General features: G+C 37.3%; 2 protein-coding genes across 2 annotated transcripts; both read right to left on the reverse strand.

The window, feature by feature from the left end:
* Nucleotides 1–298: 298 nt before the first annotated feature.
* sst7 (somatostatin family member 7) lies at nt 299–1,527 on the reverse strand. Its single transcript, XM_059333720.1, has 2 exons — nt 1,153–1,527; nt 299–768 (listed from the first exon to the last, which is right to left on the reverse strand). Exons 1-2 carry the CDS (start codon nt 1,255–1,257, stop codon nt 541–543), a joined length of 333 nt encoding a protein of 110 aa, XP_059189703.1. The 5' UTR covers nt 1,258–1,527; the 3' UTR covers nt 299–540.
* A 6,031-nt stretch (nt 1,528–7,558) lies between these two features.
* Nucleotides 7,559–11,727, reverse strand: srm (spermidine synthase). Its single transcript, XM_059333240.1, has 8 exons — nt 11,551–11,727; nt 11,112–11,232; nt 10,912–11,004; nt 10,668–10,821; nt 10,487–10,570; nt 9,334–9,479; nt 9,035–9,157; nt 7,559–8,632 (listed from the first exon to the last, which is right to left on the reverse strand). The coding sequence occupies exons 1-8, from the start codon at nt 11,679–11,681 to the stop codon at nt 8,615–8,617; spliced, it is 870 nt and encodes a 289-aa protein (XP_059189223.1). The 5' UTR covers nt 11,682–11,727; the 3' UTR covers nt 7,559–8,614.
* Nucleotides 11,728–14,413: the final 2,686 nt, after the last annotated feature.

Below are 14,413 nucleotides of genomic sequence, written 5' to 3' on the forward strand. Positions count from 1 at the left end.
AATAAGTACCCATATTAGAAACTGCACTCTGTTACCTTTTAAGAGCAGCACTGGAAAAAAGTGGCTTTACTGAAGAAGGTGAAAATGGTTTTCTGTATCCACTATGTGCCATTAACAACTGTGACATTACTTAAGTAGTTATAGAATTATCTACTCTACATTTTTCCACGACTTAGTTAATGTCCACAATAAAAATACAGCCATCATTTTTGCTTGAAATTGGACTTTGCATTTATATTGTAGAAGCAGGTGGAAAATATGACCTTTTCCTTTATTTTACAAAATTGTGATTACCATCTCCAATGTTATATCCATGCTTTATTGTGGATCCTGAAAGAAACGGCTACATCCATTAATACATACATTGTATACATAAATAGATACATAAATAATTAATGTTCAAACAGACACACTGTGTCAGTGAAGTCCATCGATGCCGCATGTCTGATAGATGATATGTACAGCTGAGGTTCTACTACAGTTCATGTGGAGCTGGCAGGGAAAGGTGGGCAGGCAGAGCTGGGCGGGTTTGGGGCACTGTTAGCAGGAGGTGAAAGTTTTCCAGAAGAAGTTTTTACAGGGGGCTTTGCGGTCACGCTGAGGCAATGATAGCCTGTTGTAGACAGCCCGCTCCTCCAGACGAGACTCCAGCGGCTCCTCAAGATCCACAGGTGCTGCTTCCCCCGGCAGCATGTTGGTGTCCAGAGCTCCATCCAACAAGCCGGACACAAGCTTCAGGATCAGCTCCTTTCGCTCTTTGCTCAGCTCCTGATGAAAAATCAGACATATATGTTATTTTTAAAGATACATTATTTAAGAGACAAAATTATGGAAAATGTGAAATTTAAACATCTTACAGAGAAGCTAATTTTTTTTTTTACTTTTCACATTTAAAACAGCATGGTTGACAGGATAGATTAAAGTCAATATCAACTTTATGTTGAAAATGATCTAAAATGCAAATTAAAAATATCACTACATATTTATTTTTGTTTGTTTCACAAGCAATATTCATTTTAATGATATGTTTTTTTTAAGTTCTATTCTTACAATTTTTCCCCTCACAAAAAAATGACAAATACAACAATAACATCAACTGAATCAAGAGAAAATGTCCTATAAATTACACATGAACAATAAAAATCTCCTCACCCTGTTCATGTGGATGGAGCTCCTATCCTCCACAGGAAGCACGGCGGCTGCTCTAACGCTGAACAGAACCCCCATGAGAGCTGCTAACACCACCAGGAGCTGCATGCTGTGACAGGAGTGCAGGTGACGGACCAGGGCTTCAGTTGCAGGAGGCTCACAGAGACAGTGAGTGTGTGTGTGAGTGAGTGAGTGAGTGTGTGTGTGTTAGAGGAAGAGAGAGAGTCTGAGCAGCTCAGAGATCCAGAGGAGAGTGGTTGGAGAAAAGTGCAGTGCAGTTGGTGGCAGCTGGTCACAAGATTTGGAAGCCACTGATGTTTCTTCTGCTCTACCTCCAAAGTCCCTCACTCTTTTATACGCCTCTACCCGTCTGCCACTGACGTACAGGGTGGTGGGTGTATGACGGAGGGTGTGTGTGTGAGTGTGTTTGGGGGGGTGGGATGTCTACGTGAGCGTGAAAGAGGAGGGGAGATGAAGGGTTCAGGACAGAACTAATGGAAGCCGTGAACACTTAACCTTTTTTACAAATTGGAAACATCTGCAGAGGGTGATGACGTCACCGGGCTAAAACCAGGTTTTGACATCAGCATGTTATTGATGTATTGACTGTTATGATAGACGATCTCAAACAGGACCTTTTCAGATGGGCGGATGGACAATTCCACAACTCATCAACTGCATGGCCGTCCTCAGCGTTTAAAGATTAAATGGTCACATTTCCCCCCGGAGCAGCAATCAAAAATATCTAAGCTGACCACAAGCTGACCTATCGTTTTCTTTATCTACACATATCAGTGTTTGTACTTCTGTCAACGTCTGATTGCTGTCACAGTACCTCTATGTGCCTCGCTGACACCTGCAGATTACAATTGAGCGGTCTGACACTCACACTGATCGGAGGAAGTGCCTTCAGGAGATGCACATCACCCATCCAGTGAAGTAAAGATAGTTTAAAGAAGAAGAAGAAGCAGTTTTTAGTTCGAGACGTAGAGACAATAGAGTTTATGGTAAACTTTGGTATACAGTAACATGGGCAGTTTGGTCAATTCATTTAATTGTTTGCATAAAACAATGGCCTTTGGCTCATGATAAATACATGGGGGAAAAGACTGATGAGTGATTTCACCAGTGTACCACAAAATAAAAACTAGAGCCCAATTAATCTATTAGTCAGCTGATTTTATTGGCTCATACTGGCCAATCACAAACGTAATGATATTTATCGCAGTTATGAAAACTTTTCTTTTCTTACAGAACATGCGATACAGAAAACGTTATTTTTGTTGATTTAGAAATGCTGTCTTATAGCTTTTAATTAGTCATTATAATTTTCAATTGTCAGCAATTAACTGATACTGAGCATACAGTATGGATCTTTATCTAGCTATTTATTTTATGGTTATTTATTTTTGTATTTAAACTGACAGCAAATGTGTAGTACTGAAAATAAAGTGACATTTAGATTTATTTATTCTTTATTTAAAGTGTCAGCAAATGAATGATACTCAGCATACAGCATTGATGTTTATTTAGCTATTATTATATTTATTTTTGCTTTATTCTTCTCCATTTTCATTTGTAGAATTGGTTGACATTTTAATAATTGTGTGTGTAATGCATATTAACACTAAATATTCTTTCATAAAGTTATTGTTTTATAAAGCACCCAGATGAATACTTTTGTGTTCTCATTTCATATAAAAATCTACATAGAAAGGTCTATTTTGATTCCAGCTCAAAAAATTAACTATATCAGCCACCATATCAGTAAAATCTGTGACTTTTTCTCCTCTAAAACCAGCATCAGTCTCAAAAATACCTCATTAGTGAGGCTGCAATAAAAAGCTATATCCCAACTACTTATACAAACAAAAAGTCATAATAATGACTGTCTCATTCTGCAACAATGACGTTAGAGTACAATGTGTTCCAGCTTAACATATTATAAGCTGCAGCTGCAGTTCAATTGAATTCACACTATAGACTAAGCTGTTTGGATTAAACTATAGTGAGAAATTGTTCTTGGCTACCAGTGCACATTCAAAATGAGTAAATTACCTTTTTTTCCACAGCCAAGTCTTTCCTACACATCATTCTCTGGAGGTTTACCCTGGACAGTGTTTGTGTGATTTATATAGCATTAACTGAAATTTTAACAAGGCTGAATACATTACAGTTTTTACTCGTCTTTATTCTTTATACAAGCGTAGCAGCAAATGACTCAGGATGCATTTGTCTAGTATAATATGGAGGTTATACAAATTTCTAAATAAATATTGTGGCCTTTAAATAGCATTACTAAATAAAGTTCACAGTTCAGAAGAGAAAAGATTTGTGTGAGCTTCTCCTAAACTACTGCACAACCCAATTACAGTGTTCCATATGAGGCAAACTCCTCAGCAAAACTGATTATGGAGAGTTGATTACAGCATAAAACCGAGACTTTGTCGGAGTACAAATTGTTTTCAAGTGTCTCAGAAGCTGCCCTCCAGGATATGTCACTGAAATAGCACAATTAACAGGGTTTACTGTTGTGACGTCTTCAGACGGTGCTACTGGCAGGGAACATACAGTCCTTATATTTCCACTACGCCTCAGCTAATATGTTCAAATGGATTTGTTGTGCTTTCAAAACAGTGTTTGAGTTATTTTCTCTATACACGGCTGATCTCAAAAAAGGCCCCGGAGCCTATCTGAAGATGAGCTGACTTTTGAAACGCCTATATTGTCAATTCAGTGTGTTTGAAGAATCTATAACAACCTAGCTCCTATAAGTATCTGCAGTCCAGCCTGAAAGAGACTTCAAACTTTGCAAAATGTCGGCATGACGACTGGTCTGCTTGCTCCCAGATCTTATTAATCTGCGTGGAAGTCCCCATTTTTACTACATCTACTTCAAGTATGGCTTCAAGCAACACCTCGACAGCTCTCTGAAAGGGATCATAAAGGAACACCGACTCAAAGATCATCTGAGGATTAAGTGTTGGGTGTTATCTATTAAGCTGGTGAATCTCTGCTTACATAAGAATTTAAAAAGGCAGGTGAACATTGTCTTTAAAGTTTGGTGTGGTAACAGATCATTCGTTCCCTATATTACAGTAGTGAACACAAACAAGTCTGAGTACAGCCAAGAGCACTTGAGTCATTGTAACTAACTGTAAGGGCAGTATGACAATAAAGTCCTGCACTGTTGCAGGATGGTCAGATTTTAATAGAAAACCACAGAGGGCTGAGGTCTTATACAACCACGACAGTTGATGCAACTGAGGGCAACAGTGACGCTTCACACTGCAAAACAGCAATTTATGGGAGCCAAGGGGGTTTTCATTCAAATTTCAAAGAAAACCTAGAAAACAGTTATATTCTCTGAATATGCATTCTGTGGACTTCAACAGTGAAGTTTAAATGCGGTCCTTTAAACCTCTGTGATGTGAAATTATCTGAAGTCAGAGGATGCCATCTTGTGCTTGAATACTAAAACTGCACCAACAAGACTACGTTGGGGTTAAGTGCAACACATTACATATTAACTTGCATTCGTTTGAAAGTGTTGCAGCATTCGGTAAAGATTATCTCACACTGTAGAGCGACCTTGAGCCAAATCAGTATAGTACTTCATTTTCAACTGTCTTGTATCCAGACAGGATTATTACAAACCAACCAACTCATTCATTTCTTGACATGTGTGACCAAGTTGATCACAATAGTGTACACAAAATCATTTGCTTTCTAAGTGCATTCAGGGAGTGTTTGACATGAGAGCCAGTATGGAATTAGGGGGATGGTTAATAAAAACAAAGGTAAGGACAAATACAGTCATGGAAAAAAATATTAGACCAACTTTGTTAGGGCCCGAGCAGGCAACGACCTGCGAGGTCCCTATTGTATTTCGAATGTCTTTTTTTTTCTTCTTCCCAAATGATCGCATTTTTCACTGCCTGAACATACCCCAAAACTCTCCACGTTGAGCAGTGGCTCACCAATCAGTCTGCTAGACCACTTTACTATTTGGTTGACTGAGTTTTTATTTTTCAATGAGAGGTTGCCGTCGGGGTGTGTGCGTTACAGGGGTCAGTCTATACCACCCCTATGAATTTCATTGCCTTAAGTGTTATAGTGTGGCCACGGTACCAAATATGAAATTAGACTGCCACCACAGTGCCACCTAGGGGCCGATCAATAAAAATTTAAAGGGCTATCATCAGGAGGGCATTGACAATAGTTGTACCAAGTTTTGTATAATAATGCACAAACTATCCCTTTAATCCTCATACAGTGTCTGAAGGAGGACTCTTAACTGATATGTATAAGTTAGAAGAGGCAGGTAGCAATGGTGGAAAGTAACTCTGTACATTTACTCAAGTACTGGACTTAAAGTAAAATTTTGAGGTTGTTTTATGTACATTTTATGTAACTTTATACTTCTACTCCACTACATTTTGAGACATATATTTTTATTCCTCTACATTTAGCTGACAGCTTAACTTACTTTTCAGGTGAAGGAGTGGAGTCATTTCACAGTGTGGTATTAGTACTTTTACTGAAGTAAAGGATCTGAACACTTCTTCCACCACTGTCTTTTTTACTTCTTTACTTTTTTTTTTACATTTATTTTTCTTTATTTATTTTATTAAACTTTAAAAAAAAATTTATTTTTTATTTTATTATTTTTTCAGCTTCTGCGCATGCGCATTGTCCAGAAACCCCGCGCTTGCGCAGAAATCCCGCGCATGCGCAGAAGTGAAAACGGTCGCACATGCGCAGTAGCAAAAAAAAGAAAAAAGAAAAAAAGCCGCGCATGCGCAGAAGCGCAGTTAGGCCGCGCTAGGCAGAAACGCAGAAAAATAAATAAATAAATAAATAAATAATAATAATAATAATAAAAAAAATAAAAAATTAAAATAAATTAAAAAAATAAAGAAATAAAATAAAGAAAAAAAGATAAATGTAGAAAAAGTTTTTTAAAAAAAGTAAAGAAGTAAAAAAGACAGTGGTGGAAGAAGTGTTCAGATCCTTTACTTCAGTAAAAGTACTAATACCACACTGTGAAATGACTCCACTCCGCTCATTTACTACCTAATAAACTTTTAAGTGGTTTAATTTATAAAAATGTTTTTTCATTTTAAATCTTGACCTGAAAAGTAACTAAAGCTGTCAGCTAAATGTAGAGGAATAAAAAGTACAGTATATGTCTCAAAATGTAGTGGAGTAGAAATATAAAGTTACATAAAATGTACATAAAAGTACCTTAAAATTTTACTTTCAGTCCAGTACTTGAGTAAATGTACATAGTTACTTTCCACCATTGCTACCTGCCTCTTCTAACTTATACATATCAGTTAAGAGTCCTCCTTCAGAAACTGTATGAGGATTAAAGGGATAGTTTGTGCATTATTATACAAAACTTGGTAAAATTATTGTCAATGCCCTCCTGAGGATAACCCTTTAAGGTTTTATTGATCGGCCCCTAGGTGGCACTATGGTGGCAGTCTAATTTCATATTTGGTACTGTGGCCACACTATAACATTTAAGGCAATGAAAGTCATAGGGGTGGTATAGACTGGCCCCTGTAATGCACACACCCCGACGGCAGCATGCCCCGACACGCGTGTACTGCGAGGGCCCGTTCAGTACTGCTTGTTTTCTCCTTGCTTTCTTGTTCATTTAATGCCTGGTACAACTAAAGGTACATTTGTTTGTTAATGATTTTCGTTATTATAAAGAAAACCATTGAAAATGGCTAGATATCAGCTCTTAAACTCTTGTGAGCTATTTTGCTGTAATCATTATATTTGTCCAAACAAATGTACCTTTAGTTGTACCAGGTATTAAAATGAACAATACAATAAGAAAACAATGGTGGTCTAACAATTTTTTCCATGACTGTATATAGAAAAGATGCTCATCTGTCAAAAAGGATGAGTTCTAAAATGGCTGTAATTAAGAATGTGTAGTTCACTTTGCAAATTTGGTGGAGTATGATTATTATTGTGTATAAAGCATTTGGAAGGCTTGTTTTATTTTTGTGTAGCACACACCTAGTACTGAAATGGTTGCCTGTTAGAGTCCGTGCTTTGTAAAAATGGTAGGTTGAATCAACTTAAGCTTCCACCTTTACCTTTTTGGCCAGTATTTTTGTTTGAATTTTAAACCTTATTTGAATTACTGTTCTTTTTGGAAAATTATTAAGAAGTGAAATAAATTACTACCTCTACAAAGTGAAAAAAGGACAATTTTACAGCAATTATTATAATTAAAATAAAATAATCATTTCTAAAAAATGTATCAAAATTTAAGATGGGAACAAAGTAAACTAAAATGAAATCTGGCATTCAATTGTAATTTTATGTAAACACACATATGAATAAACTCAAAAGTAGCTGAATGCACACATATCTCAAAGAACCATTTTATGTTACCAATTTATTACAGTTCTTATAAAAATCACAATTTCACTGCTCAGGTAGGACACCATTTGTCAACAGATTCAATGTGGATTTACAACGAATAGGTAGTGACTGAAGATATTTGACCATTTAATGCATACAGACTTAATACAATGCAAGCCTACCACTGGTAGTCATTAATCAATACTGCAAGTTAATAATTGCATAAGTCATTCACACCTTAAAGACATTTCTTGAATTGCAAAGCTTCAATGCCATACTTGATTTTTATTCTTGCGTTATTTGCATTTTAACACCGATATTAAAGACTTCCATATCAAATTCAAGGTGAGCAAATTTATTGAATCTTAAATTGGCGATATTTTAAAAAGGACAATTTTCTCTCAACTACTGACACTTGAGCTTTCTTCGAGGCCACCTTATGTGCCTGGTACACTTTGATAAGTACAGAACAAGTCTTTTTTTCCAACAACAAAACAAACCAATTTCAGGCACTATAGGGTTCATGTGTAGAGGACACATTAATATTCTGAATACACAGTTATGACAGATGGCAACTGCGCATTCTCCTATGAGCACAAACTGATATTAACATTACAAATAAAAGTACAGCAAATCATTACATGTACATATATATGGTATGTATTAAATAATGTGTAGATGCAGTGGATCTGATAGACAGTACACAGTATTAGAGTGAGGTCAGGTTTGACGGCAATGTTCTTCCCACTCAGCCCGGCCCGTTCAATTCCTCTTTCCAAAATGCGGATAAGACGATCATCGAGTAAAACCAAATACTTGAGTAAAATAAATAAACACCGAGAGCATGTAAGACTGGAAGGAAGGAAACATTTGAACAAACTAACACATTCGCTATATAACGCAGCAAGTTTCCACCCGCTGATGATTAAATGCCCCCCCCCCAACCCATAAAATCTTGAGGAGGCTTCAGTGGTGCTGAACTTTGTTGAGGAGGTGAAGAAGCCGTAGAACAAGGTTGTTTGTCTGTGGTCTGAGGGCTAAGTACAGGATGAACATGGAGGTCTGTTGTTGCTGGTTATGCTTCACTGAGAACCTGTCAAGAGAATACCGTGAGTCAAAGTACAGATTTTGAATTGCTCTCACAATAAATACAGTCTTGGAAAAATTATTAGACCGCCCTTTTTCTTCAATTTCTGGTTCATTTTAATGTCTGGTACAACTAAAGGTACATTTGGTTGGACAAATATAATGATATCAACAAAAATAGCTCATAAGAGTTCAATGTAAGAGCATGGTTTTCTTGATAATATCCAAAATCATTAATAAGAAAACCATGGAAAATGGCTCGATATCAGCTCTTAAATTAAACTTCATTAAATTATTAATTGATTAAAATGTTGTACCAGGCATTAAAATGAACAATACATTGAAGAAAACAAGGGTGGTCTAATATTTTTCTCCATGACTGTATGAAAAAAAGAAAATCCACATTTACCTTTTTTGCAAACTCAGGCAGGACGAATGATGCTCTGTGAATTTCAGGGTTGTAATATTTAAGGTTCATATTTTCCATTTCTTCTTTTGACAGTGCTCTCATGGGTTCCTTGAAATTTGTTTCCTGATAGAAAAGTGAAAGGTCACTTTTAAAAGGACATTACAAATCACCAACAAACAGTAGGCAACTTGTGCTACACAATGTTTTTTTTTTTACAAAACGCTGTTGGCATTTATAGGCAATCCTACAACAATCAGGCCTGTGGTGGATGGAAAATGGAGAATGACAGGCGCACTTACAGGATTTGTACTGCAGAGCATGAATCCAATTTGGCCACTGGGATAAGTTGGGATGGTGCTGTAGGCATAGTCCACCACAGGGAATAGGGTCTTGCAGAAGGTTCGCATCTCTTTTATCAGCTCCAAATGGAGCCATTGACACTCTCCTGTGAAAACGACACAAGAGCAGAAGAAAGGGCATGTTAATTTCCTGTCTGCCTTTTTTGGCATTGTTCCATCTTGAGCTGGTTGGGAGACAAATGGGAGCATAACAGCTGCAGAGGAGGAAATAAAAGCCACAAGTAATAACCATTTTTTTGGTTGACTTGGAAAGAGAAAATAAGTCTGGAGATATACTTGTTTTATAACTACGGAATGGTGGTCCTCAGAAACATTTTGTGCAGGCCCCTGAATGTGACATGAAATGTATTTCAGCGTTCTGCGGTCCACTTTAGTACTTCCGCGTTCAATAGCTTACATTTAATGCACTATACTGTACTGTGTCCAACTGCACCCCCATAACAAGCATCTGTCAAGTAGGGAATGACTTGTAGAAAGCTGTCAGGAGTGAACAACTAGCTCCCTAAATTGTCATCAAAACTTTAAACATGCCAGGCATAAAATTTACAGATTTTGCATCATGTAAACAATAAATATGGCAACATCTGAAGTCACAATATAGTTCATTTGAGATGACTTACCGTATTATGTTGTGGGAAATTGGTCTCAGTGGACCAAGGACTGATAAAATTGCTTTGCCACCTCAGGCGTCTGTATATCTTCCAACATTCTATCTATTCTTTCAACATTTTCCGCTGTGCACTGACATAACAGCTTGGGCTTGTTTCCATTAATTTTTGCTGGTTTCCACTTTGTTTTTTTTAAGTGGGACTGATATGTCACAAGCTATTTTGGCAAGTGTAAATGTCAGTGTGCCCCTGACTTTGTCACATCATCATAATGTCCGTACAATACCCCGACCATTCATGTGCATACTGAATCTTGCAGAAACCTCGTGTTAAAGTCTGAGGGGATTGCAACATACACGTGAACAGACGCAAGGCAGCCATCACACACACCCAAATGGAAAGTTAAAGGCTAGTGATAAGTAAGTCATTACTCATCTGCCTTCCTCCAGCTTTCAACACAAAACTGTCATGGAAAATAATGTTACCCTGGGAACAAAGAATGCCACCGCTTCTCAACGCTGCCTTCATCAGCTGATAGTAAGACTCCTTGAACAAACTCTCAGCAGGTCCTGAAAAAAAGAAAAAACAGAACTCAGAATTGGACTGCCTTCTGCAACAGTTTGCAAAGAAACAGTTTATAATACTATTTTTAAAAAATGCACTAACCAACAGGGTCTGAGGAATCAGTTATAATGATGTCGAAGGCATCCTGGTTCTTCTTCATGAATTCAAAGCCGTCTCCGACATGGAGGATGAGCTTGGGACTGTAAAACCCTTTGGCCATCCCCGGGAGGAACTTCTTTGATACATTAATGACATCCTGCAGAGAAGACAACATCAACATGAGCAGACATTCACTGCATGATCAGTACAGCTCTATAGAAACTAGGATCACTGTTGTTGTTCGCACCTCATCGATCTCACACAGAATCACTGACTCCACCAGCGGATTCTTCACCACTTCCCTTAGCACTCCACCATCCCCACCTCCAATAATCAGCACCTATACAAAGGGAAACAAGCTGACTGTCAATACAGGAAACATGACTCATCCCGGGTGTGATTATACTGCATATTCATTCATTTCCCGAATTTAAATCTGAGTAATACCTTCTTGGGACATGGATGACTGCACAGGGGCAGATTGGCGATCATCTCTTGATAGGCAAACTCATCTCTCTCTGTGCACTGGATCACTCCATCCAGAACCAGGACATTGCCATAGGTTTTACTGAAATGTGATGTTACAGCAAAGCAAGAGAGGCACATTTGAAATGGACTAAGTGTTTACATTACTTGAGTGTCTAGCACATGACTGGTACCGTTCTTTAAAAAACCAGTTGATAAAAGATTACTAGCGTGACTAGCCATCTCATCGCCATCTAGCTAGTCTGTGAGCTGAAACTTGTTGTTTCGGGACAAAGATAACAACTAACGGATAAGCTATTAAACTGAAGGAACTTCCCACGAGCTCTACGTTGCTCATTCAATGCTAGTTGAAGCTAACAGCTAGCAACATTAGCCAAGTTTTGTAGCTAAAAGTACTCACCTCTTGAAAACCATAACATCTTGAAAATTGGATTTCTTGTGGTAGAGGACCTCCTCCACTTGAAGGCTCATTGCCTGTCCTGGCCATAGCGTGCATGACTCCGTAAACCATCCATCCTTTATGTGCTCCATGACAGTTACCCACGGCCACAATAATACTAACGTGTTTGTAAGTGTGGCAATGTGTGACACTTGACCGTTATCTGACAGCTAAACTTGATGGCTCACGATGTAGCGAATGGGAGGCTGCAGACGTCAGCCACCCAGAGGTGTAAGAGCCAATGGGGTGCCAGGATGAGCCGGTTCGTATATAGTTTGTGTGACTTCACAACAGCAGCGCCGCCCTGTAGCTGGCCCACGTGAAGCGAAAGCACCACGGCTGTGGGTGCAGCACTGTGCATGCGCGGCCAAGAAACAAGGGAGAGTGTAAGGGAGTAAGTGCTGGTGGTGGCAATATGTTTATTTTATGTTTAAAGGCTTTCTCCAAAGCAGTGGCGGTTCCAGACCAATTTTACTGTGGGGGCCAAGGAGCGGCCAGTGTTTGATTAGAGAGGCACATTAAAAAAAAGGCAAAGATGATATTTAAGCATTCAAAAACCTTTATTTTAGCTTATTTAAAAATCATTTTTAAGTTTCAAGTATATTTGGAAGATAGATTGAAACAAGGAGACTTACAAACAATAACAATTATTTTTGTATGACAATGACATTTCTCATTTTTGTGCACAATTACTTTTTTTTATTTTGAAAGTGCAGTACAGTGAGAATGATCTTTTTTCTATATATACACAAGCTTTTATTGCACAATTAAACTATTATACAATGTACACATTCTGGGTTCCTTTTGTGTAAAATAAGATATTGTTTGAACAAAAAATAAGTAAGAATTGTTCAGTTGTTCATTGTTATAAATTGATCATTTTATTATTAATTTGACACACACAGCCATGGCCAAGGGTTTCTTGTGGCCCCAGAACCGCCACTGCTCCAAAGTGATAACTATTGTATAAAGAAAAAAACTTTATACAACACCCAAGCCTAAGGGTGGCTATTGTTAGAATAGTCTGTGATTCTGTCTCTGTGTGACAAACATCACTATCTATGCATGCGTAATTCACTATGTGTGTGTGTGTGCGCCCTCTCTGTGCATGCAAGATGCTTTGATACAATGATCATGTGCTAATATTGTTTTTAAACTATGATGAAACTAAATACATTTACTGCATCTGCTTGATCTTCCTCTGCCCTATTTAGAGTAAGATTCTGTCATCACAAAAAGATATATTTTACATGGACATTGCAAAATCTGTGTCTCCAATAATATATCTGGAAGTCATAACAAGGCAGGAGTTTGTTTGAAAGTTTAGTTAACAGGTCAGGTCACGGATATGGTGTGCTGAGAAGAAAAGATAACTGTCTTCTCTAGTAGACTGCGTCCAACCTCCATGAACTGACCAGCCTAATGTGATGTCAGGGAAGTGTAGATTGAACCCAGAGACTCTGTAACTGCACATTTCTTGACGTATTGTAATGGACTTTGTGTTGGAGTCAGATAACTTAATTTGAAAGGTTTCCTCAACACATTTCTCAACACTATCTGGGCATGGATTGCAGACTTTTGACTGGAAAACAACACGCGTTGTGCAATCATCAAGTGCTTTAGGCAATATCTCATGTTTCAAACTTTATAATCAACATCTTGTACAAATACAGTCATGGAAAAAAATATTAGACCACCCTTGTTTTCTTCAATTACTTTTTCATTTTAATGCCTGGTACAACTAAAGTTACATTTGTTTGGACAAATATAATGATAAGCCATCTTTCCGTCTAGGCAGTGTCTATGGTTTTCTTGATAACCAAAATCATAATGAAGGAAACCATGGAAAATGGCTAGATAGCTCTTAAACTAAACTCTTATGAGCCATTTTTGTTGTTATATTTGTCCAAACATATGTACCTTTAGTTATACCAAGCATTAAATGAACAAGAAATTGAAGAAAATAAGGGTGGTCTAATATTTTTTTTCCCCATGACTATATTTACTTCAGCCATGAAACAATCTGTGTTCAATAAGCATTACTGATGTGGGTATTTCCTTTTTAATTTTTAGTTATTTTGGATTTCATGTTTGTATTGTTAAGTTTGATGTTTGAATTTCTGAAATCCATGAATAAATAATTTAATATACATTTTAGGATAAAGTAAACCAAACAATAAGCAAATAATGTTGCTGTAGGTGACAGTAGAGATGTTATCTAAATTGGATAATTGTCAAACTGATCACATTTTTATAGAGTTGCATTATATAAATAAGAAGAAAGAATAGTAGTTTCAATCTGTTACAAATCATAACCAGAAGTTACTCACGTGTCTCTGGAAGAATTTAAGTTTTAACATCTAGAATTTAAACCCCAATATGTGAGGAATGAAATACATCCAATCTTATAGCCCTGCTCTTTATAACAAGCTGATTCAGCATTATTCACACCAGAAACTCACATGCGCAGTTCTGAATGGTATGTGAGTGAGGACAGATTATATTTGCATTGTTATATTCCATAATGTCTTTTTATAAAGGGGTCTTGCCTAGAAGCGCTTCATTTACAGTTTTGTTCCCAATGTGAAAGTTTGTTTTAGTCTGCATAACAGAGAAATGTTATATCCAGAGGATAAAGTAAACGAAAAGGCATGAAAACTAATCAAACTTGGATATGCTAAGTTTAAGCTTCCCCGCTGGTTTTACTTTCAAATTAATATCAGTGGTGATAGTTCTAAAGAAAGGTCTGATCACGATGCTCCTGCTCCACTAAGAAAAAGGTTTTTTTGTTTGATAAAAAAAAAAAAAAAAACATAGGCAAGAA

The sequence above is a fragment of the Centropristis striata genome, chromosome 5 (genome assembly GCF_030273125.1).
Source record: "Centropristis striata isolate RG_2023a ecotype Rhode Island chromosome 5, C.striata_1.0, whole genome shotgun sequence".
NCBI lineage: Eukaryota > Metazoa > Chordata > Actinopteri > Perciformes > Serranidae > Centropristis > Centropristis striata.

Bases quoted from the DNA above. Each gene is read 5' to 3' on its own strand.
- srm (XM_059333240.1), bottom strand. From the start codon at position 11,681: ATGGAGCACATAAAGGATGGATGGTTTACGGAGTCATGCACGCTATGG. The intron at 10,822-10,911 runs GTGCGAACAACA...TCTTCTCTGCAG, and splicing joins TTCTGTGTGAGATCGATGAG to GATGTCATTAATGTATCAAA. The intron at 10,571-10,667 runs GTTAGTGCATTT...TCTTTTTTTCAG, and splicing joins TGATTCCTCAGACCCTGTTG to GACCTGCTGAGAGTTTGTTC.
- sst7 (XM_059333720.1), bottom strand. From the start codon at position 1,257: ATGCAGCTCCTGGTGGTGTTAGCAGCTCTCATGGGGGTTCTGTTCAGC. The intron at 769-1,152 runs GTGAGGAGATTT...ATTTTTCATCAG, and splicing joins GCTCCATCCACATGAACAGG to GAGCTGAGCAAAGAGCGAAA.